At 48.5% G+C, this 25,740-nt stretch overlaps 1 protein-coding gene across 1 annotated transcript; it reads left to right on the top strand.

Moving 5' to 3' along the window:
* On the top strand, positions 1-25,384 carry bmper (BMP binding endothelial regulator). Its single transcript, XM_070965550.1, has 16 exons — positions 1-769; positions 5,272-5,357; positions 13,317-13,416; positions 15,870-15,952; positions 16,494-16,584; positions 16,903-16,985; positions 17,655-17,754; positions 18,005-18,114; positions 18,216-18,350; positions 18,972-19,076; positions 21,413-21,458; positions 22,419-22,588; positions 22,798-22,999; positions 23,360-23,702; positions 23,866-23,996; positions 24,187-25,384. Exons 1-16 carry the CDS (start codon positions 664-666, stop codon positions 24,366-24,368), a joined length of 2,073 nt encoding a protein of 690 aa, XP_070821651.1. The 5' UTR covers positions 1-663; the 3' UTR covers positions 24,369-25,384.
* Positions 25,385-25,740: the final 356 nt, after the last annotated feature.

Genomic DNA, 25,740 nt, shown 5'->3' on the forward strand with positions numbered 1-25,740 from the left:
CAGGTCGGCTCTGTTACACTGCTCAGAGAGAGAGAGACAGGGGGACTGCAGTCCAGTCCTCCGCCCCGGACAGTCCGCGTCGAGCATCCATGTGCCAAACGGACTTTGGACTCAGAGCGCAGATTGATGTTGAATCTCCTCCTGGAAGAACTTCGCGTACTGGCGTATCGACAGAGAGTCCGAGCCGACCTGAAGCTCTCCAGCTGTTACACATCAGCTGTGTTTGTTTCTCTGATCTCAGATCACCTCCGACACTTTGCTCTGGACTCCTCTGACCGCCGGAGCGGACAGAAACCCGCGTGCAGACCTCAAACCAGCCGCTGCTCCGCTCGGGATCCTCGCGTCTGCAGGATTCGGGACTGAACTGATCTTGAAATGTTTTCTCTTCATCCCCGGACGCCTGTTTTCCGCGCTTGACATGAGCAGCCGCGCTGTCTCCTGCCCGTCGGCGCGTCTTTGTCATTTTAATGCGCGTCCGGCTGATTGTCGCTTTGTATTTCAGCGCAAACTGACAAACTGAGCTTTTCTCTTCTGGCTGGAATAAAGACGAGGAGCCTGCGGGGGAAACGCGGAGCGTGGATCTGTTTCACTTCTTCGCGTGTGCCCTTGGATTGATTTTATTCCTCCTTTTCCCAAACTCTTTTTCTCGGAGAAAACTCGAGGATGTTGCTCCGCTGCTTTAACCCTTCCTCCTGGTCCACCTGTAGGTTTTTCTTCTGCTTTTTGTTGCTGCTCCAAACGCCCCGGTCCTCCTCTCCGCTAATTACAGGTAAGATTAAAGGGATCACATGGCTTCATAATAACACATCACAACACCCACCGTGCGTAAAATCTACCCAAACCCCCGGTTATTTAGTCTGCCGCGTCTCCGTGCTCCTTCAGTGTGTTCTTACTCTGCCGGGGAGCGCACCAGAATCAAAGCCTGGTTTCCAGTAATGCGGAGGTCCATGAATCAGGCAGTCTGACCTGCAGTTTGGTGCGTGATCACCAGGAAACAAAATAAAAACAGAATGCGGAAAAAGCGCTTTAGTCTTTCAGAAAAGACCAATTTCCTTCACAGCTTCCTTTCAGTATTTTGCATCATTGCGTACTCTTATTTATTCATTTGTTTGTTTCATCATAAAGCGGTTTGAGTTTGCACAGAAAAATGGCAGTAAATTGTGTTTTTGGCGGTTTTAGAAAACGTCTTAATTTAGCGTCTGCGCCTTCAGGTGACACCAACGCTGCGCAATGAAAATAGACTCGGTGTTCACTTTAACCCGGGTTATCCTCTCTTTACCTCCCTGCTAGGAATTGCTTCCTAAAGTAGAAACAGGGCTGCAGTGTCGAGAAATACCACCAAAATCCACCGTGGGACGCTTGTTATTTGCAGCAGAGCTTGTTATTTGCAGAGGTAGTTTTCTGTCTGACATAAATCACGATGATATCAAAGTAATTTATATCAAACTTAAGGAAATTATACAAGGATTTAGATCTTTAGGATGAAAGGTCTGCGCCAAATTATAAGTGATCTTTACTCAAATTGTTGTTTGTGCCACTACAGGTTATAATTAACCCACATTTCAGTTAAAAGCAGGCTGTAAAGTGTAAATCACTTTCCTTAACCAGCTCCGCTTTAACAGCGTCTCTGCGTCGTCCCTCCTGCGCGGCCTCTCCTGCCTCTCCGGCGGCCTCCGCGCGCTCCCTCCCCGGCCCGCTCCCCCTCTGACAGCCGCGTTGCATCATAGGATATCGTCTGTTTGCCCTGCAGCGCCGTTTAGAAATGAGGATAATAGAAAGGGAGTGAATGAAAGGTGGATGTGGTGGAGCGCGCAGGCTGAGCTCCGCCGCGTCTGATCAGCAGCGCGCGGGACGAGACTTCCGCGGCTGACCTTCCTCCTCTGGCTCTCACATTAAATTTAATACATTTACATTAGATTAAAGTAAATACATTCGATTATGGTTGTTTATTTACAGAGAAAATCTTTGCTTAAGTAGTTGCAGAACAGAAGTTTCGCTCCGTCTTCAGCCTTTGACATGACTGCAGAGCTCCACATGAAGCTAGAAGTCACTTAAAGCACATCCGTTCACGTGCTGATAAGAATAATTCCTGATGATCAGGGTTTCCCCTCTCTTGGCTGTTATCCCTGCTCCTGAAGCAAACACAAAGATGGGAATCAGATGGGGGACAAAACCCGGACCAGATGGGTCTCTGCGGTCCAACGCGCGTATCTGTTAGACATGAAACAGTGTAGGAAACCTCTGAGAACCAGCGACCTCTGCATCAGCTGAGGAGGCTGCACCATTATGATCCCAGCAGATCAGATTCCTCCACCTGGCATCCCAAGTATGCACTGTATCATCCTGTCCATTGTCTGCTGAAGCGCAGACCAGACGCTTCTGGGCGGTTGGAGGTCTTAGGGCTGAATGTGTCTGCAGCAGGTGGAGCAGGGAGAGCGGAGGTCATCCTGCTGGACTGCGCGGTGTCTCAGCTTTACTGGCCTAGACCTGGTCCAGGACACTTGTAGCTCGTCAGACCGGTGACAGACTGTTCTGGATCTGAGGCGTTCACGGTGCTTGATAAACCCACTGACCCGCTGGAGTCAGGAGGACTTGTGGCATGCGGACTGGAGGAAAACCTGAATCAAGGCTCGTCAGAGTGCTCCTCTCATTCGTTTCTGTGAACACGTAGCGGCCGTCAGCTTCACCAAAACCTTCCCAGACTGCAGTGATTGGCTGGATTACTGTTCAGTCATCAGCTCCCTGAATCCTTCAGAGCTGAAATAAAATGCATTTTGTGACAGAAGTTTTCAGGTTGAAGCTAAATCCAACATAAAATCCTTCCTGAAAGTATTCAGATTACATATTTCTTTATTCTCACTGGTTACTGTGAAGCAGACAGTGGTGGACTGTAACTCTGTGCATTTACTCAAATACTCTATTCAAGTACAATTTGAGGTAGTTGTACTTTACTTGAGTATTTCCATGTCGAGCTACTTCATACTTCTTGAGGGAAATACTGCTTATTACTGCAGTACGTCACCTCAAACTCTAAAATCCTGCACACACCCATCGTTATCACAGTAATCCAATAATACTAGAATATAAACAGAATGGTACAGAGAGTATTTTCTGCATCATTATTGCTTTTGATACTTCAAGTAAAATTTCCAAATAACAGTTTTCAGTGCAGGAGTTTTGCTTAATGGAGTATTTTGATATTGCAGTACAGCAAGTAAATAATCTGAATTCTGCTTTTGGAAACAGAAAATGCGCAAAAACATTCACGTCTGAGGTGAATTAAAAAGGAGAAAATCCCAGTTTCCAGCATGAAATGTTCATATATAGACAGGTGTTACCAGATGTTTAACTAACTCGCTCAGTCGACTCAACAAGAGATTTATGAGGCTCAGACTTTAACAGATTTAGTTTAAACTGGATCTGAAACGGCAGCGACTCTCAGAGCCGGAGAGTGACCTCTAACGGCTCCATGCTCTGATTCTTCTTCTTCTGTTATTTTATTGTCTTATTTGGTCCTTTTTGCTCTCATTTTAATCAATTCAAGTCGAACATTCAGCGCCAAGGTTTGAAGGTGAATATGAGCTGCTGGAAATCTCATCAGTGCCGTCTGATAGAGATGTTAGTCGGTAAAACAGCAGCTCACAAACAGAAGAGGAAGGTATTTTGTCCGACCGAGGAGACCAGCAGCCCCCACCTCGACCCCCCACCCACCTCCTCCCCGCCCTCGCCCCCCACCACTTACAGCCCTGCCAGTTTAATTACACTCGAAGGCTGTAAATTTTACAGTGGTGGTGGAGTCGGCAGGGTTCCGGAGTCCACAGGCTGGTTTTCGGCTGAACTCGGAGACAAGACGGCACGACTCGCTGCTGTGAGGATCTGTTGTTGTCCGGTGGATAAATTTAGTCCCTAACAGCCTGATAAAAACTCTCAACTCCGCAGAACTTCAAACAGCTGATGAGTGCATCCTGAATGAGAGCAGAGGACACACTTTTCAGTCATTTCCCAACACCTTTGCTCCTGTGTTTGTTGGTTTTAGAGGCTTTAAAAACAGGAAAACAGCTCCATCCAATGCTGCTAACTGCCATTCACACTGCGTTTGTTCCAGGAAGGACTTTAGTGAGCGGTCAATTCTCAAATCATCAGCGTTACAACAAACCAAACAGTCAGCAGGGCAAGAGTCAGAGGTCACAGCAGGCCACGCTGATAAGAGACGGAGCACATGCTGCTCAGACAGCTTGACAGGAATCAATGTCAAGTCATGAGCCATTTGTGCTTTTCAAACGTGATCAATGATCAGATGGAGAAACGACACCATCACAGCATTCGTGATGGAGAAACACACAGAAACAAGCGATGAAGCAGCAGCGCTCACAGTGCAGTTAACGCTCCTGGACAGTAAAAACAGTCCTCTGTGCTCAAACAGTGAGAGACGATCCGCTGGAGGACACAGAAACAGGAAGCAGTCAGGGGTGGGGATTTACCTGCGATGACCTTGGCTCCTATCGGGGAGGAAATTGTCATTTTAGAGAGTTAAAACAAACCTGGTGCACAAACAAACGGCCGAGCGTCGGAGCAGGAGGAACCTCTGGCTGTGAGACGTCGACATCTGTCTGCTTCGACCCATAAACCCTCGTGTTTGGGGTCGTTTCCTGTCGTTGGTTCACATTACATTTAGTCTCGTAACAAACTCACGTTTTTAAGACCTCAGTTTAAATGTTACTGCTTTTACCTGGACAGACAAACCGAGTTTAAATAATCCACTCCGAACACGCTGGCTTTGAACGCACCACAGGATCAAGCAATGCTGCATGACTGGCTGCTCATCACCTGATGCCTGTGGCAGATGCCCTGATGCGCTGAATCACACCTGGGACACTCTGCCCACCTGTCCTGAGCAGTGCAGGACGCTGAAGATGATGCATTGATGGTCATATTGACATTCACACCTTTCACTGCGCTTTCAGTGGATGTATCTGTGGAATATGGCACAGACACCGCAGGCGTCCCAGCTGAGAAAAATCAGACTCTTTAGCAGCTCGACGCTCGGCTGTGCTCACCGTCCGCCAGTTTCTGCTGAAGTTCATGAGAGCGGAGAGACTGAACAGTGCAGTCGTGGGCCATAAAGCCAAAGCAATGAGCTGAAAGAGGCTAAAGAAGTGATGTAGAGCTGACGGGAGCAGCTTCTGTTAACACAAACATGTTGATTAGAGCAGGTTTTGCTAACCGCGGTGGATCACCTGGTTGAGGCTGTCTCACTTTTGTCCTTCACAGGTACCGAGGCCAGCTGTGAGAACGAAGGAGAAGTCCTCCACATCCCCAACATCACCGACAACCCGTGCATCACCTGCGTCTGTCTGGTAAGAACAGCCAGCTTCACCCTCCGCACTCTCATACATGTTCCGGGGCTGATTCAGGCTCGCCGCCCGCCCCGTTCATGCTCGCCACCTTGATGTGGTGTAATCTCTGCTCCAGGTTTTCCACTCAGGCTGATAAAGTGACCTCTTTAAGCGCTGATAGGCATTTTTGTGAAGCTGATTATTGAGCTTTGTGTGGTTTTTCTTATCGGGGGGTTGTGAAAGTAACACCGCGACAGGACTTTGAAATGTTTTGGCGAGACGTGAAATGCAGATTGTTTGACTTGATAGAACATTTTGTCATTGACTCACGTTTGTCAGCAGTTTTAAAAACATCCAGCTGATCATTGTGGTTGAAAAGCAGCAGTTGAGGGCAGAGAAGTGCTTTTTAATGCGCCTCTGAACTGTTCTGAGGACCGACTGTGAAACATGAAGTGGGGATTGTTGTTTTAACAGACCGGCCTGTCGTCACGCTGTCTTGGCTCGGCCCGCCTGTTAAAACCAGCCTACAAAACGTTCGGGGACGACTCTTTCCTGGAACATGTGCTCTTTGACCCCTGACCCCGACACCACCCATCTACCCCCATTACTGCTGTAGAGGTCTTTGTTTCAGGGGATGAGAATAAAGCAACAAGGCTTCTCTGTGTCACTGCCTCGACATCGGCTGAAAGAGGGGTTTTGGTGTTTAAAGGCATCACATGACCACAGTCTGCCCTGCAGGAAGCATGTGGGCGTGACCTTCAGGGCTGCGTGTGTGTGTGTGTGTGTGCGCACAAGTCCAAGTCCACGTGTGTTTGTTGCATTCTCAGAATAAACTTTAAATACTGCGCAATACTCCTAAGATAACTATCTGCACTGTGTCCGTGGAAAATGCTTGCTTCTGATTGGCCGGCAAGATAAAACCATGCATCAGGACTGCTCAAACATTCCTTCTAATCACATGTATGAAAGCATGTGTGCAACAACACTGAGTCTCAACAGTTAAAGGAATAGATTCTGATACCTCGCTCACGTCTGCACGGTCAAAATGAGGCTACAACCAGCAGCTTGTTAGCTTAGCTTAGCACAAAGACTGCAAACAGGGGGAAACAGCTAGCCTGGCTTTGCCCAGAGGCGACACACTCCATCTGCCAGCAGCTCTGAAGCTTATTGACTAACATTCATACTCAGTTTGTTTAATCTGTACGAAAACAGAGCTGTAAAATCCACATTTTTCCAGATAATTAGACTCCGTGTCACCTTGTAGAACTCACTCATGACAAACATGACTTTCGGCGTCCGGCCTCAGCTCCTTGTTTCCGCTGCGCCGGCCTGTGACCGGCGGCCGCGAGGCTCCGCTCGGCCGGCGGCGTGACTGAGCCGTCCTCTGCGTTATCAGGCAGACATCAGCCAAAGCCCTGCTGAATGCTATCAGTCATCAGCAGGCAATGGCCGGCCTTTCATCTCTGCTTTAACCCCCCTGCACACACACACACACACACACCCCCTCCACACACACACAAACTCATAAACTGACATACATCCAGGGCTCAATCTTTATTGAATTTGACCTTTGTTTATCTAAAAAGGAGCTTTTTTTTGGCTTCAAGCACAAACTGGTATAAGTTGGATTTCAGCCTCCAGTTTGACGTCTCCTCTGATTTTAAGCTTTAATGTTCTTTCTCAGTCAGAGAGCGTTTGCTGCCGGACGACCGTCTCAAACTTTGACCGTTAATATTCTTAATATTCTGCAGCGTAACGAGCAGCCTGTTTACTCCGGCTCCTCGCACAGGAAGCGTTTGGATACTTGTTATCGTAACATCCAGGTTTAAATCAGGTTAAAGCTGCAAAAAGCGTTTTTCCCTCACTCCGCTTCCACTTCCTTCACCCCCCAGGAGACCATCCTCTGTGTCGCCGCGCTGTCTTTAGGGGGCTGGGGGGCCATCAGGGCTCCAGTGTCACTCATACATGGTGGGGGGGTGGCTCTCCAGCCGGTCCAGACTACCTGCTAATGGCTCCGTTGCTTTGGACACACACTAATACACACATACACACACACACACACACACACACACACACAGAGGAGCCATTGTGTGAGTCGGGGTGAGGCCGAGTGCTGTAATGGGGCCAGGAGTGGATGTGGCTGACAGACTGACGGACAGGCCGGTCGCCATGATGATCCGTTATCTTGGAGGGAGTCGGCCCATCTCCGTCACGCTCTTCGTCGTCCTCGTCTATCTGTCTGTTCATCTCGGTCTTTTTCCACTCCCTCATCGGCTCTTCCTCCCCTCGCTCGCCCTCAGATTGGCGTGCACCATAGACCCGTAAACGGCTGATATTTTCCCTCTCGGCGTCACGTGGGAACGAGCGCCGGAGCTCCACAGCTGAAGTATCGGCTGTGTAACAGGACATCTCGCATTACGTCGTTATTCCAGTCACTCTGAGAGTCCACCGATCAAACGTGAGACGAGGCTGGACAACGGCTGTCCAGTCATCACCTGACTTAAACTACACCAACGCTGGGAGCTAATAAACAAGCTCAATGATCTTTAACACACAGTGTGTCTCTGAGCAGCATTCAGAGCAACTAAAAGTTCATCCCGCAGGACAAATATGAAGCAAATCCTGCTTCTTTTCTAAAGGTTGCTGTGAATTACTCACATGGAAGTACATTTACGGCTGATTGTGAGCAGTGAAGTTGTTTTCCCAGTCTTCCCAGTTCGCAGATGAATGCAGCCCAGACAGCCCTGCAGACGTTGCTCATATTGGACGTTTAAAGCAGGAAGTGGTGCGTCCTGAACGCTGTGAGGCACAAAGTGATGGCGTAGGTCGGGCTGGTGGATGGGCGTGTGTCAAACTTTCGTGGCTGGAGGTCGCATCCCACTAAAGACCTGCAATTTCTGTTTGCTTTTTAAAACTGTCTCCAACATCCAGCAACTGTTTTAGTTGCTTCACCCAAACCGTACCTCCACCAGTTTGTTTACCGTAACCACCGTCCTCCACTCACCCGTCCCGGAGCCGCCACGATCGGAGATTTTAGACAGGAAGAAATGTGAAAATGTTGAGTTGAATCGTGTCCACAGGAATGTTTCTGTCTCTTTATCGGGTCCAAGCAGACTTTTCACATCAGGCTGTGGAGTCACTGCAAGAAAACGACAAAAACCGTAAAAAGAGATGAAACACAGATGCATTATTAAAAAGATTCAATGCTTTGATGTCTCTAAAGTGTTGTAGAGAAGTGGAGAGCTTTGATTGGCTAGAATCGACCTGGTCTTAGGCTATGTGGACAGAATCAGAAAAAAACAAAGGGTGCAGAGCTCTGATTGGTCAATGAAAAGTTCAGCTGTGGCAGGAAATGATCTGACTGACGCTGATTTTTCAACTTAAAGAGTGCATGGTTCATTTTTGAATAAGTCTAAGTAATAAGTATAAATAATAAGAGTTTAATACCAGAACAAGCCTCCATCAGCACCACTCGGGGAGGTCAAAGGTCACAGCAGCCCGCTAATCGATCAAACAAACATTCCAGGTGAACGATGCATAGAAGCTGTGGGCGAGGAGCTTCACACCGAGTATCTGTGATCGATCTGAGAGGAAGGTCAAAGGTTGCTTCCTGTCTCAACTCAAACAGTAGCAGATCAATACAGGAGGGCCGAGTTTACCTGAGAACACCTGACGGCCCTGAGCCAACACAAATCAACACAAACTGCATTTTAGCAAAGTGTTACGAAGGCAGCCAACCAATCACAGGCTGTGCAGCTAAACTTTGTTCAAACCCTAAAAACCTTTATTCAAAATTCAAGAGGAGATCTCACACTTTCCAAAAATATCAGATATAACAGGCGAAATGCAACACGCGTGTAACATGACGCACGCGACCGACAGAAGACCTGACTGAGCTTCATGTTTCACTGCGTGAACAGCGCAGAGCTTTCATGAAGCTACACACAGATTAACAACAAGCACACCTCCGTTATGTGTTGTCTTGAGTTGTGCACTCGCGTTAAATCAGATGTTTCCACCAGAGAAATCTGCGACTTGTCGAAGCTAACGGTGCGTTTCATTCGGTCGCCCGTCAGCGGTCACACGGGAAGCACCGGATGATTGTTCAGGAAGTCCGCCCGTGAGCGAGTGACGCCGCTTCACGACGTCATCCGACTGCGTCTTCTGTTGTTGTTTTGACTGAGAGACCCCTGCAGCAGAAAGGATTAAAGATTTATAAGGAGAACGCTGGATTTCAGGGCGTCATCGTGCTCAAACTAAACTCAACATAGAGCCGTCGCGCTGTGTTCGACTTGTCTTCTCCTCCGACCAGCAGGGGGCAACGTTATTTCTCTGCTGCAGTGAAAACGCTGACGCTCAGCAGAAAAGACGATTCATTGAAACAGTTTCGGGAAAACCGGTTCCCATCGGCGTCTCTGCTCTGCCGTCTCGTCCCTAAGCTACTGTGGCTCCTGCTCTTTGGCGGGGGGCCGCGACCTGTTTGTTTTGGAGGAAGGGTGAAAGGTCAAAGGTCACCGTGGCAAAGGGGGTTTTGGTTTGGGGGAGTGGGAGCGGTGACGTCTAAAGGCTTTAAGTCGAGAGGTCCTCTAATGTGCTGACAGACCCCGACTGATGTCTCTATCCTTCACCAGGACGGAGAGAAAGAATGAAAGGCAGGAGAGGAGGAGGAGGAGGAGGAGGAGAAAGACGTAAAAACAGTGTGAGACGGCAGGAAAGATGAAGAGAAAGTGATGGATGATGGGAGAAAAAGAGGAGCTGAAGAAGAGAGAGTGAGGAAGAAAGAAAATGCTGATGTGGTGAACTAGTGAACACTGTCGCCTCCTAGTGGCAGAAGCACACAAATGATCCAATCAAGACGAAGAAAAGATCCTTTAACGTTGATCAAACATGAAAAATTCACTTTCAGTTTGGTCCCAGTCACATTTTTGCCTCTGAAACCAGCTTCAGACCGGGTGAAAACCTCGTAACTACGATATTTCAACTTGAAGCTCTGAGGAGTTTTAATGAAACTGCTGCTTTAATTTCTGAAGTTAATGAAAACACGCTGAACCTGCAGTTACGAGGTCTCATAAGACAACACATGAACGTGCTCAGTGTAATTCAGTTAAAGTTGGAATCCTTGTATCTCCGTATGGTAGCATGCGGACACACAGACACACACTTTCTCTTTCTGTGACACACACACTTACGAGCATACCAACGCTTTATCCCACTGTGTGTGTGTGTGTGTGTGTGTGTGTGTGTGTGTGTGTGTGTGTGTGTGTGTGTGTGTGTGTGTCAGGGGGGTCGTCACCCTCAGCGACAGACAGCCGTCCAGTCGACCAGCCTTGGTGCCGCGGTGGTATGTTGAGTGTTTATAAGGCGTGGTGACCCGTTATGACCTTTCACCCCGAGACAAGAAGGGTGAGAGTGTATGTGTGTATGTGTGTGTGTGCGTGTGTGCGTGTGTGTGTGGGGGGGGGGGGGTCGTCACTTGTACTAATGAATAACAGGAGAGAGAGAAGGACGTGACCTTGGCGACGAGATTCTTCGTTCAGGGATCACTGCAGTGTTTCTCGTTTGTTTAGCAGAAATCACAGCTGATCGCTTTGTAAACAACGACAGTGCCGTTGATTTTCACTCATTCTGGAAATTATGGAAATCTATCAGCCGTCTGTTCATCCTGGCTTGAGTTCTGTCATCGAGCATCACGCGTGCATTGTTATCCGTTACAGAACCGTGAGGTCATTCAGCCGAGACTTTGCAGATCAATCAGCACGTAAACAGTTTGTTCATGACTAATGACTTAATGCAGGATCGAATGGAAAACAATGGCGTCCTGAAGCAGCAGGAAAAATCCACCCTGAAACCTAAAAGTGCAAAGCCTGCATCTGAAAGCGGTCAGAAAAATGTGACTGATGAATGATTTGTAGGGAAGGAAGTAAAACTCTCTGAAACGGTGGGCCGGTCCGTTAAACAGCAGGCAGTCAGCAGCTTTTTTACTGTTCCACAGCCTCTCGAGGACCAATGGAGAGCAGACTGACAGCAGTTTTAGACTATTTGTTGTTATTTACTGTTGTGCGACAGCTGATGGAAGGTCGACATGCTGAGGTTTTTCCCTGCAGCTCTTACGCGCAGCCGGAGCGATGCTGTAAACATGCCGAAGCAGTTTGAGGCTCATGTCTGATAAGTCAGCCGTCACAAAGTCGAACCTGAGCGTTCAGGGACCATCCGAAAATCCTGCATCTGGAACTCTTTTGGGTCCAGGAGTCAAATGTGAGCCCGGTTCCTGAGGGTGAAATGCATGTAAAGCTCCTGGAAGGGTTCCTGCTGGCAGAAGGGCAGATTGTTGAGATAAGTAGAAACTCTGATGTGCTGATCATCTCTTTACTTCCTGTTTCCATCTTACTGTCCACAGTGTTACGCTGTCTGTTCCACCAGCGGCTGCATCAGCCTCCGCTTCTCTAACACCTCAAAGAGAACGGTTAGATGTCAGTTCTATCAAAGCAGTTATGAGTGCAGAGACATTTGTGGGTCTGGAGCGTCCATCGTCCTCCTTTAAAGGACGGTTTGGACTGACTGTCAATCATCTGGGCCTTCGTAGCACCTGCTGCTCAAACATGAAACGCATGCGACGTGTTTCACCAGCTGCTCACCTCTGTGCTCTGGGCGGTTAATCCTGACCTCAGGTCTAATAAGGTTGGACTAATCCCATATTGACTGAGACTGGAGCTTCACATAGATTTCACATGTCATAATGTCTGAAAGTGTCCATGCGGACCGGACGACCTCCGCCTGCATCAGCGTTTCCACAACGTTCCCTCCAGCTGTGTTCACACAGAAAGTTTCTGGTAAATTTCTGGATATTTGTCCTTCTCTTCTGGCCTTTATCTGCTCTCTTCTCCCTCTTGCTTATTTTACTTCCTCTGTCCTCTCTTTCCATGCCTGTCCCTCTCCTCCCTCCTCTTCCTCTGTCATGACTTCATCTGTCCTCAGTGTGGTTGGGGTTTAGCTGGAGCGCTGCTGCTATATTAAACCACCCCGATTTATTTTCGCCCTCCTTTGATCCGTCCTCGTTAGAGCCGCCTGCCGCAGTGCCACAGAGCCATGAGACCCGCCAGCCTCCACTTTATAAACCCTCACAGTGTGTAAAATAAAACACACACACACACACAGCGTGTGGATGAAATCAGCAGTAAAAGCTGGGTGTGAAGGTGGAGCGGATTAAAGCGGCTCAGATTCTGTCCCGTCCCACGCTGCAGTTAGCGGCGACGGCGGATGCAGCGTGCAGCGTTTGTGAGGGCGACAGGAGGGCCGTCGAGCTGGTGTGAAAATTCACAGCTGAACTGTGAAGATTGGGTCACTTTTCGCTGTGAAAGTCAAGCTGCAGGCCTGTGACTGATAGCAGAGCGCTCAGGGTGTATCAGCTGGAAGCGCTTCAGGTCCAGGTTCGGTTATTTTTGGCCTCGCAGCAGCAACGCTCTGCAGATACTGAATGAACGGCCATGAAACTGGACACCTTTTATTCATTCTAATCATTTCGAGTCAAGCGACCTCTCACTGACCAAATACCTGCAGAAACAGCTGCATGTGTTGGGCGTCTGAGTGTGAACCTCTCTGTGAATCAGAGGCTGTTTTTCCAGCCTGAGCAGGAGCTGCTGTTGATTCAGTCAGAGATCATTTAGGTTCAGACAGAGTTTTCTGGCGCTTTGAAGAAGTGAAGATGCCATTTCCTTTAACTTCCACTGAAAGCTAGCTTCCTCCTCTGCGGGTAAAATACTAAAAGCACCACATCGGCTGTAAATTTCATGTCGGCCGAGCTGACTTTAATTTGACCTCCACCGGGAAAATAACAGAGTCAAGTCAGTTCAAGCTAAATGAAAATGGAGGAGTAACAATGGCGTACAGTACGCTGGAAAATATGACCCTTCCTAACAGAGCTTCTCCTCTGTCCTCTCTCGCTTTCTCCCCTGATCTCCCCCTTTCTCCCTCTCTGTGCAGGAGGGGAAGGCAGACTGTAAACAGGAGAAATGTCCGCTGGTCTCTGAGGACTGTGCTCTGGTGGTCAAACAGACTGGAGCCTGCTGTGAGAGGTGTAAAGGTAAGACAGACTGAACGCTGTTACTGCCCTCCGATGCTCCAAAATCACCTTCAACATTTCAGTTTGTAATTTTTACGGAGACAACAAAACAAAGCGACGACATTCTGTTGTTTACTCGACCGTGACTTTACAGCAGTGACAACAATAACGAGCCTCAGATGGTTTATTACAGGACGACAGGACCTGCAGCTGCACTGCACTAATAACACATCAGAACAAAAACATAGACGCTAACCAGAGCCTCTCCACACACACACACACACACACACACACACACACACACACACACACACACACACACACACACACACACACACACACACACACACACACACACACACACACACACACACACCCTTCAGGAACCACTTTATGTACAGTACAGAAACAGCCAGGCCTAAATATGACCTGTGGGAGTAAAGATATATTATTTAACTCACATATACTTTCTCCCTCCTCTCTCTCTGTAACACACACACACATGCACACACACACACACACACACACACACGCACACACACACACACACACACACACACCCACAGCAGTTGCCTTTATGACTCAGACACTCTTTAATATACCTTCCTCTCTCAGATCCTCATCCTCGCCTCACACAGGCTCAGGTTTAAAAGAAGGAGTTCAGAACAAAAACAAAGCATCAGCTGCGCCTCTTCCACATGTTCACGCACCGTTTACATATACGCAGGTCAAATGAATCCACGTTTGAGTGATGGGATGCTGAAAACCCATCGAACACTCGGTGGCTAATCCTAATCCTGATCCTAATCTTAACCCTGAAGTCTCACCACTCGCTGTGAATGACATGAACGCAGCTGCAGATGTCTTAAAGTCTTAAAGGACCATATTTCTGCACGTGCAAACTTCAGCTCTTTTAGCTATAAATCATGTGGATTTCCAGCTGCATGCTGCAGTTTTTGGGTTTTCTGTGCATTTTTCCGTCTGCTCCTTGAAGCCACTGCTGTCCCTTCGTGTCCATGTGGGACGGACATCAGTGAGCAGACTCCTAAAGGTCTCTCCAACGATTGAATCCAATAATGTGGCTTCATCACGATGGGATGTGAGGAGACACTTTGAAGTCCTCGCTGAGGATGTTCCTGTTCCTTCTGACCTCCTGAAGCTGCACGGCTCCATAGAAATATAAAAACACACTCAGACACCAACACACACACACACTCAGACACACACCCGGCTGTCAGCAGGGGTGCGGCCCTTTTGTTTGCGGTTGGACGTTTTTACGACGCAGCACTTCGTTAAGAGAGACGGAGCGAGCTCCACTCGGACGTGGAAAGCCCCTCGTCGCCGCTGAAACCCGTGTTAGTCTTCCATTGTGCGGTCGACTCGCGGCCGCTGTGACCAAATTTGGGCCCCCTGTGTGTCTTTGCTTTGGAAAACTCCTGCATGTCATATCGCTGTTTTCTCACTTTGGTGAAATCATGCTCACAGTTAAAGAGACTCACAGCCAGACTGGATCCGTTTATTGGGAACAGAACGCCGCCTTTATGAACCAGTTAATGTTGCGTCAGAGAATAAAAAGCGAACATTAAAAACAAGCTTTGGACTCAGACTTGAAGGAGTCCAAACAGGACGTGAGTGTCTGACGGATGTCTCGCCTTCTGATCGCAGCTTTTCTCCTCTAAGACGCTCTATGTCCTCCTCTGCACCAGAGGGTTTGTTTTCCTCCGACGAAAGCAGATCAATGGCCGCGATCGGGTTTCATGGTATGGAAAGTTAAACATTGATCTGAGACCACTTACTGTAACTGGGATGAAATGAAGAAGCTATTCATTTAGTGGAGTGGAGGGTCGGTGATGAAGCCACACAGCCAATTATCAGCTGATGCTGCCCTGCTCTCAGCTGACGGAGAGTTTTAGCTTCTTTCAGCTCATTGTTTCGGTTTCACTGCACGTTCGCTGTTTTCTTTCCGCTCTCGTAAGCATTTGATGCAGCGGGCGGATGTGCTGACTGTGCACCGCCTGCATCAAAGAGGAGACGCACAGCTAGCAGCGAACTGGAAAAGACAGCAGAAGATTAAACAGCTAAAGGGAAATTTTTCTCAAGAGTCGGTGGAGACCAAAAACAGAGAAAAATGAGACTGAACATTGTCCTTACAGCCATCAGGTGGTCAGAAACACAAAGCACGAAGGTTAATGTCGCTCTGTTTCTGCTGCCTGTGTAATTCAATGAGACGTTCACCACATCAAAGCACAAAGACAGCGCTGATGTGTGAACATGAAGTTTCTGTGCTGAGGTTTGGATCTCAGGATGAAACAAAACTAAAACAGGAGGTCATATTTCAATAATGACGAGTTATTGGCATCACATTTGTTTGAAAAACATGTTGTCTAAGTGATTAAAATGAATGTTTTAAAAAGAACGAGTCAGACAGAAACAGAGGTGAGATTATTCTAACCGGACGTCTCCTCCTCCCTCAGGCTGCATGCTGGATGGACGATCTTACAACAGCTCAGTGTCCTGGACCAGCTCCACCAAACCCTGCATAACCAGACGCTGTCAGGTGTGTGTGTGTGTGTGTGTGTGTGTGTGTGTGTGTGTGTGTGTGTGTGTGTGTGTGTGTGTGTGTGTGTGTCAGCAGATGGGAGGTGAAGCGAGCAGACTGTTGTTTCAGCTCGGACGTCATGTGGACGTCATATCAGAAATAACACAAGAGGAGGGAGGAGTGGAGGAGAAGAATGGGGGGGAGGGAGGGGGAGGGAAGGGGAGAGGAGGAGCAAGAGGAAAGAGGAAGGAAAGAGATGTAAGGAAGTAAAGGGACAAAAAAGGTGGAAAGGAAGGATATGATAAATAAGAAAGGAGGGTGGAAAAGAAGGGAGGGAGGAGGAAAATAAGAAGGGAAAGAGCAGGAAGGAAGGAAAGAAGGGTTAAGGAAAAGGTGAAAAGGGGGAAGGAAGAAAAGGATCAATGATGATGTAAGAAACATTGAAACACAGCGAGGATCAGTGAGAGAACAAGATGGAAACCATCATCAAATATCAGGACGAAGGAAGGAAGACGAGCACAAATGAAAAGTAAAGTGATTTACCTGCTGGCTGTGACAGGAAGGTGTCATCACTGAGGCGGAGGTCCAGTGCGTCGTCCACTGCAAGAACCCCAAAATCCACCCGAAGAAGTGCTGCCCCACCTGCCCCAGTGAGTACGACCTCAGCCCCAGTGCGCAGCCCCCCAGGCTGCCACACACACCTGCTGCATGTCAGAAGACAGAAAACAAGTGCTTCTGTCTCAAAAAAGCTTTTGGATTTGACAGCGTTTAATGGCTTTAATGACGGCGGAGGTTAATCCAGTCCTCACGTGAAGATTTCAGAGCATTCTGTAAAAGTGTTTGGAACAAAAAGCTCAAACCTGCTGAGGAAACGAGCCTCATGGACGGTGAGAGTGTCGACGTGAGAGCGGAGGTGAAGGAAAGTCGCTGAATGAGGTGTTTGAATCGTTCAACTTCTCCTCCGGCAGGTTGTATCTTCGAGGGTCGTCTGTACAAAGAGAAGGAGGAGTTCAGTCCAGAGGGCAAACCCTGCATCAAGTGCACGTGCACTGTGAGTCCACACACACACACACACACACACACACACACACTGTGCCATGTTTACAGTGTGACCTGTGCATGAGTGTTTGTGAGCGCAGCCTCTGTCCTCTAAGTTAGTTATGGAGTCTCATGGGAGCCACAAACGTTCGGTTGGAACAACATCCTCTTCCTGATTCCCCCCCCCCCCCATTAGACAAACAAACCCCACAGGTAGGACCATAAACACATTACAGCATTAACGTGCTCGCACCTTGTCGGAGCGACCCGTAGGCTTGTTAACACACACGCAAACACACACACTGAGCATTTTTTAGCTGAATTAAAGTTGAATTTTTTTTTTTTTTAATGATTCACATGAACCATAAATGTCATGAATTAACTGGCTGCAGAAGAGTTTACATAAACAAACAAACAAACAAACAAACACTTTTCATTATCAAGTCTTTTTTTTTTCACCTACTTTTTGAGATTTCCACGTAAGCCAGTATGGACCAGAAAACATAAAAACTTGGATGGTTAGTTAAGAAATGTTGCACATGAACACTTCAGTCAAGCTGTTCTTTCATCAGGTTTGAACGTGGATGTAAATCAATGCTGATTTTCTCACCTGATGGTGATTTTCCTGCATGAAGCGTCACACGTTGGCTAAAAACATACTTTTACTTTCCTGTTGTTTCAGGGAGGCCGGACTCTGTGCACGAGGGAGGTGTGTCCTGTCCTTTCCTGCCCCGCCCACCTCAGCCACACCCCGCCTGGACACTGCTGTCCCAGATGTCTCGGTAAAGACCGGCGCTCACCTGTCTGACCTGTCACCTGTTGATGTTGAAAATGTTTGCGTTGTGCTCACATGAAGAGCCAGCAGTTCATTTTCAGCGCAGCAGAAAACAGAAACCACCACGTTAAAAACATTCGCTTTGGAGTTGAGTTCAGGACTGATTTGTAATTTTTTGTACGCTGTCTGGAGGCACGTTGAACGATTACAGCTGAAAGAAAACAACGTCTCACCTTTGACTCCTCGTCCTCCTCCAGGTCAGAGGAAGGTGTTCGATCTGTCTTTGGGAAGCTGTCTGTTCCACAGCGAAGTCTACGAGAACGGCGCTTACTTCATTCACGACAACTGCACCACCTGCATCTGCAAGGTATCACCTCGTCCTCCTCCTCCTCCTCCTCCTCCTCCTCTTCCGTTATCATCACTGCAGTAGTGTCTTTCTGTCGTTGACCATTGCTTGCTTCTTCCCAGGATTCCACGGTGGTGTGCAAGAGGCGGTGCTCTCGGCAAGGGAGCTGCCACGGCGACCAGTGCTGCGAGGAGTGTCTGTCCTACGTGAAGGTGGAGGAGGTGAAGTACTGCAGAGTCCGGAACAAGATCTACAGGGTGAGAGGGCAGGGTGGAGGCTGGAGGGATGATGGATGGATGAAGAGATGGAGAGACTGATGGATGGATGAATAGATGGATGGACAGACAGACAGATGGATGGATAAATGGACAATGGTAGAATGGATGGATGCTGGATAGACAGATGGATGCATGAATGGATGTAGAGTATAGACAGATGACAGATGGATGGACAGATTAATGAAAAGATGGATGGATGATAGATGGACAGTTAGAGAGTTGGATGTATGGACAGATGGATGGATGTGTGGATGGATGGACGATGGTTGGGTGGATGGATGGATGGATGAATGACAGATGGATGGATGGATGGATGGATGGATGGATGGATGGATGGATGGATGGATGGATGGATGGATGACACATGGATGGACAGATTAATGAACAGACAGATGGATGGATGGACGATGGTTGGGTGGATGGATGGATGAATGACAGATGGATGGATGGATGGACGGATGGATGGATGGATGGATGGATGGATGGATGGATGGATGGACGGATGATGGCTGGGTAGATGGATGGACAAACAGACGGATGACGGTTGGTGTATCTGTGTCTGGTCGTCTTCTGATCCTGGTGTCTGTCCTTGTCCTGCAGGAAGGAGACATGTGGTCGTCCGTTAACTGCACTCTCTGCGCCTGCGTCAACGGAAGCATCGAGTGTCGGCCCAAACAGTGTGTTCCAATCACCAGCTGCCCCTCGGTGAGTGACGGGCCCATTGGCCAATCACCAGCTTGCACCCATCCATCACGCTACCAGGGTTGTTGTTTGACAGCCATTAGCTCAGTCTCCTGTCTTCCTCCGTCTGTCCTGTCTCACACTTTACAGCCCGTGACTAACTGCATCATTCGACTTCACATGCGTGACGCCTAAAACAGCGACACTCCTCTGATTTACTGTTTCAGTCCAATTAAACCGTTTCACCTAAAAAAACAGAGGATTAATGTGAGCCAGCAGACTGAACTGTGAAAGCAGCAAGGCTGGTAAGATGCCCTTTTAGCACATTAGCGCTGTTATGCGCAGCTGAAGCGTGGCGTTCGCCGTCAGACACTCTGGGAACTGCTGGCAGGAGGAAAGTCGGAGCTGCGTTCACCTGTTGCGCAGGTCGCCGGGGGGTCATCTGTCGGCCGGTGGGTGATGGAGTGGATTCCTCGCATACCGCCGGCCGCTGGCGGTCACGCAGTCAAAGCCGGCGTCAGCGTTAGTCCAAGTTCACACGCTTCCAGCGGTTACAACAAGCCCTCACCTGTTGTTTGTGGTCAGAGGAGGCGACTGCAGGGTGATGTAGGTGGTCTGCCGTCGGGTTTGTCTGCAGTGAAAAGACGTTCTCACTCACGACATGCGGCTGTTTCATACTTTCTCATGTTCGGGGGCGGCCTCTTGAAATAAGCATGTAGGATGTTTCTAATAACACAGCATCGTTAAACATGACAGATCAAAATACTGATGACGAACTGTGAAATTTCACGGTTCTCTCACTGAATCCTCACAGCGTCACATCGCCACGACCCACGTGGAGAAGGAGCAACCTCCAGGGCTGAAAAATGGAGCCGTTTCCTTGGATTCATAGTTTGTTGGAAGCCTGCTGGCCTCGGCCGCTGAGTGCACTCACTGTTCTGCTTCCCTCTTAGGGCTCCCGCCTCAATAAGAGACTCATTGTTCGACAAATGTTGCTGCTCTAAGCTCTGGAGTTGTGAAATAAGATGTTTTATCAAGTAGAACGCACTCGATCACCTTTTATTCTGAGTACATACAGCTGCTTAGTTAACGGAAAGTTGTGTCCGCATGCATCCACCCCCCCAGGACCTCCACCCCCCCACCTCCCCTCCAGAATGAAAGTAATTCCTGGAGAGCGGGCCGGTTCAGGTCACTCACCCGTCGCACACGCTCACCTGTCGCTCACCTTTCATAACAATCAAACCGTTTAAAGTCAAAAACAACGTTAACTGCTAATGTTTCTGTTCGTGGACGTGCAGAGGTAACACACAGACGCACACACCTGTCCCAGGCTGTCATGAGCGTGACTCTCACAGAGGTCACCACAGTCCACCTCAGCTCTCTCTACACACACACACACACACACACACACACACACACATACACATACACACACACACACATCCTGTGGTCAGCGGCAGGTCGGCAGAGTGTGTGCGTCCCTTTGGAGACAGTGTGTCTCTGAACAGCCTTTTGTCTGTGTGACGTTTGAGTGACAGCAAAGAAGAGGTTCCCTATATTTAGGCCCCTGAAAACCAATCTCTGTCACTGTGTGTGTGTGTGTGTGTGTGTGTGTGTGTGTGTGTGTGTGTGTGTGTGTGTGTGTGTGTGTGTGTGTGTGTGTGTGTGTGTGTGTGTGTTAGAGAGACAGAAAGACAGTGTTTGTGTGTCCTCGGTTTGTCAAAAGGCAGCCCTCTTCAAAGAGAGAGATTGCCCTTTGTGCAGAGGTTAGGACTCTGGAGTGTGTATTGAGTGTATGGAGAACGTCTGTATGTGATGACAGATGAGTGGTGTGTGTGTGTGTGTGTGTGTGTGTACATGTGTGTGTGTACGTGCGTGTGTGTGTATGACAGGAAAAAAGAGTGTGTGTTGGCGAATAAAGGGCTTCCCTGAGGCAACAAAACTAAGTGTGTGAAAGAGTCCTCTGATCTGCACCTCTGATGGAAGCTGCAGCATACTGTACACACACACACACACACACACACACACACACACACACACACACACACACACACACACACACACACACACGCGCGCGCAGAGTTTCCTGTTACAGAGTTCAGCGGTTGAAGCTGGAGGATCGTGTCTTTGTGGTCGTCCTGGTCTTTTCCTCCGTTCTTATCTTTCGTTTATTTCCTGTTGCGTCCGTCTGACTGAGGCGTGAAAGCAGAGTCGCCGCCTTCGTCACCTTCGTCACCTTTATGTCACATAAACTGCCGTCTTCTCCCACAGCTCACTGTTAGTCTGCATCCCGTTCTCCGTCTCACGGCGTCCTGCCGTCCTCTCTCACCGAGTGTGTCTCTGTGCTTCGTCTCCTGCAGAATAAGATCCTGAACAGGACCGGCTGCTGTCCAGTCTGCACTGAAAGTGAGTAAGTCCCGCTCGAGCCTCCAGCTTCCTCCTCACACATCATCAAGCGATCGAAGGAGGTCTGGAAGTTGAGGTCTTAAATGCATTCATGCAAGTCTGTGATTAAGATTGTGTTTTGATGCAGACGTGAAGTTAGCCACTGAATGGTGGAATCATCCTTCTTAAGGATAATGAACACAAATCCAGCCTCTGCGGCTTCAGCGGAGCGTTTCCCATGAACTTCAGTCCAGACTGTGGTTTGACCTCGGGTCATTTTGCTTCACTTTTTGGCTGCGACCTGCAGCAAAAGTCAACAAAAGTGGCTGTAAATGCACCATTTCAGGACTACAGAGACTCCATAAACCTCGCTTCTTTATAACGTAGAGTAGAGTTCAGCTGGTAAAGCAAACATTTGAGCACACCACAGATCCACTTCTGACTCAGTCACATTAGTTCCTCACATTTCAGCATTTATCATTAATGATCCTTGTGCTGCTGGCTGTCAGGCATCGACATGCGTCCTTCTAAAACCCTTGAATTTGGGGTTTTCTCTGACATGCTGAGATGGCAGAAACATCTCCTGCTGTGTCCCCTGCTGCTGTTTAAACCATCTGAGTTCAAACGCAGATATTTTCCATAACGTATTTCTTCAGCCTTTTGGTCGCACGCTACGGCTCACCTAAACATTTTCCAGTTGGATTTTCTGAATTAGGCCTTATTCCAAAAGGAGCATTTTGTGATTACGATATTTGCAGTATGCCGACATTATTCAGGTTCCTTGGACGTGCATGCAGCACATTCACAATATGCATCTCAGTTGGGGTTTTTTATTAGTGGGAAATTAGTGAAATATTCATTTTCATCACCCATATAAACAGCTGAGCAGGAATATTGTCTTTTTTGGGGCTAAAGACTGAATATTTTGTGATTTCTACATTGGCTCCGTCTTCACTCCTCTTTGCTGCCGTCCCTCTGCAGAGCCAGGCGTGTGCACCGTGTTTGGCGACCCTCACTACAACACCTTCGACGGCAGGACCTTTAACTTTCAGGGAACCTGTCAGTACGTACTGACCCGCGACTGTGGCGGCGCCCCCTCTGGAGGACCAGGAAACACCCTCAACATCAACAGCCCAGACTCCAGCTTCGTGGTAGGACAGAGGTTTAAAGGAAACGTATGACATGTAGAGAAACCATTCAGTTTGTTGCAGAGTCAGAGGAGAAAGTGAGAATCTGTATCTGTATTTCGTCACATGCGTTTAGCAGAGAGGTCCTAAGCATTTTATCTTTCCGTGAAAAATGCCAAACTCAGACCTTGAAAGAATTCAGGCTCGAGCTGTGTTTTCCGTAACTTTCCCAGGTGCTGGTGAAGAACGACGCCCGGCGGACTCGCTCCTTCTCCTGGACTCAGTCTGTTGAGATCAGGCTGGGAGCTTTGATCCTCAGTCTGCACCAGCACCTGACGGTCCGGAGGAACGGCACCCGCATCGCGCTGCCCTACCACGGCCCCGGGGTGCACATCGACCTGGACGGATACCTGCTCAAGCTCACCACCATCGCAGGTCAGCACGCGACACTCTCATAATGCCACCAGCCTTCATGTCTCCCTCATGTAATTATTACGTCTATATTTTAGGCTTTTACAAGCCTAAAAGCCTTAGGCTTATTACAAGTCACAGAAATAATACAGACTTGGCACAGCCCGATCTCGTTCTCTTTTAAGTGGAAATGCAATGAATTAATGCAGAAAAGTGTCCATATTTCTAAAAACAGCTGCTAACGTAATAATTTCCAGCTCTTGATCTTTGACATTCAGAACACATAAAATGCACTTACCTCTGTTTGTTGGCTGGAGACTGATGGTCCAAATGAATTACCATCAAACATCAAGCTTCGTTTCCTCCCTCCTCCTCCTCCTGCAGGTCTGGAGATCACATGGGACGGCGACAGTTTTGTGGAGGTGGTGGCCGCTCCTCACCTGCGCGGTCGCCTCTGCGGCCTTTGCGGTAACTACAACGGCCACAAGCGCGACGACACCATGGGAGGCGACGGGCAGTTCAAGTTCGATGTGGACGAGTTTGCCGAGTCGTGGCGAGTCGAGGGAAACGAGGTTTGCTCCCAGCAGCACCCACCTCGCCGGCCCACGTCCTTCCTGTGCCCCGGCAGCGTCAAAGTCAAGTTCCGCGCCCACCGCGAGTGCCAGAAGATAAAGTCGTGGGAGTTTCAGAAGTGCCACCGTGTGGTTGACTTCGCTCCTTTCTACAGGTCAGAGGACAGTCTCGCTCTGAGACCGAATGCGCTGCAAGATTAATGCAAATAAATGTCCTCAACGTTTTTTCAAAAGCTGATATGATTACCCGCCAATGTCCCAGAACTCTCACCTCAACCCTTAACAAAGTCTGTAAATGGTCCTGCTCTCTCTCCGCAGGTCGTGTGTGACGGACATGTGTGAGTGTCCGGTCCATAAAAACTGCTACTGTGAGTCCTTCATCGCCTACAGCCGAGCCTGCGAGAGGGAGGGAGTACCTGTCCTCTGGAGGCCTGACACCGCCTGCATGGGTGAGTGATGGCGCTCCTGTCTCACGTGAGGTGGACAGTCAAAGACAGGGTGTCCCACTCATGAGTGTATGCAGTCACTAATGCTGCGTTATGGTCATCAGTTGGTCATCAGTCCATCAACCAGATTCACATGAACAATATTTGACTGATTGGCTGTTTTTAACCTTTGCCCTCTCCTCCCTCCCTTCAGCCACTCAGTGTAAACACGGCGCCGTGTACGACACCTGCGGACCGGGCTGCACCAAAACCTGCGACAACTGGAACGAGATCGGGCCGTGCCACAAGCCCTGCGTGGCCGGCTGCCACTGCCCCGCCAACCTGGTGCTGTTCCAGGGACGCTGCATCAAACCCATAGCCTGCCCCGGACGGTGACCCTTGTGATCCAGGTGGGAGTGGGGGGTGACGGGGCTAGGTTAGGGACTGTTATTTCTAGTATCGCAATTAGTGGGAAAAACAAACCGGGAAGAGTTTGGGAGGACTCAAAAGGGTCTCAAGTCGGCAGGGCAGATGCGACAAGGTACTCAGGGTCCATATCTTTGCAAGGAAGCGCTGCAGAGACTTAGAGGTTAGAGATACGAGCTGAAGGACGGACGGACTGAAGGGACGCTTAGTGGACGCAAGGCTGAACCTCGCCACACTTTCAGCTTCTGGCTTCCTTGTGGCTCCACGTACTGACACAGTACCGGTCGCCGCCACCGGAGGCGCTCTTTTCAGTCTTGTAGAGGAGGGACTGAACTCCAGAGGAACCCCCAGGGCCCCTTTTTCAGAGGTTTCACTGACTCTCCACCATCCGAGGAAGGTTTGTCCACACTGCCATGGACCCTCAGGAAACAATTTGGGCCGGTGGACTCCGGTTTGAGCCAACATGGTGCCCAAATGTCTCTCACAAACACTCCAAAGTGGGAAACAGAGCATCCGCTTTCTGAATACGGAGATTCAAAGCGGACGAACTCTCTGATGCATCATATCAAACTGCCTCTATTCCATCATTTCATACTGTAAGCTAACCAGATTTATATGAAAGACAGACAGCTTTTATATTATTATTGTTCTAATTATTATTATTATTTGTTGTTGATGTTGTTAATTTATATATCGGTCAAATGACATGTCGTAGCAAGAGCCAGAATCATGAATATAATTGCGTTATAAATGATTTAAAGGGAAACAGAAGCTATTTATGTATTTGTTGTGTACTTTTGTGTTACTGTTTGAAGAGAAATGCCCAAATGTGACTCAGTTGTTGCACCATCGCAGGGAAAAAGTACTGTATTGTGTTCTGCTCCATGTACAGGTTGTTGTGGTTCGTATCAAACTGAAGGTGTTCATCTAAGCATATGTTTCACTTGACGATAATTATTTAAGACCAGCAATATAATCTTTTATCGAATCCCGGCTGCTGTCTTTACTCTCCTGAGAGTTGAAACCTTTAACGTTGTGGGAGAAGGACGCATGTGGAGACGTCTGGAGACGGAAAACAACACTCGTCCTTCAATCTGATTTCCCATATAAAAAACACAATCGTGCATATTTTCTGACTTTTCTCTAACTTTGGCTTCTTTCTTGTGAAAAACCGTTTACAGGCCTCTAAAAATGATCCATATTAAACGACCTGAGGGGGGAAACCACGCTGAGGAGGAAGGAAACATGGCTTCACACTGAGGGTTAACACCAAAAGGACCAGTTACTTTTCTTCTGCAGCCAAGGGTGCAAAATGTTTGGATTGCTGCATTTCGTCTTTTTT

This window comes from Chaetodon trifascialis, chromosome 7 (genome assembly GCF_039877785.1).
Source record: "Chaetodon trifascialis isolate fChaTrf1 chromosome 7, fChaTrf1.hap1, whole genome shotgun sequence".
In the NCBI taxonomy this organism is placed as follows: Eukaryota; Metazoa; Chordata; class Actinopteri; order Chaetodontiformes; family Chaetodontidae; genus Chaetodon; species Chaetodon trifascialis.

What these genes read in the sequence shown, in the direction of transcription:
- bmper (XM_070965550.1), top strand. Translation starts at nt 664, where the DNA reads ATGTTGCTCCGCTGCTTTAACCCTTCCTCCTGGTCCACCTGTAGGTTT. An exon ending in TCCGGAACAAGATCTACAGG is followed by an intron (nt 18,351 to 18,971) that starts GTGAGAGGGCAG and finishes CTTGTCCTGCAG; the next exon opens with GAAGGAGACATGTGGTCGTC. An exon ending in GCCTGACACCGCCTGCATGG is followed by an intron (nt 23,997 to 24,186) that starts GTGAGTGATGGC and finishes CCCTCCCTTCAG; the next exon opens with CCACTCAGTGTAAACACGGC.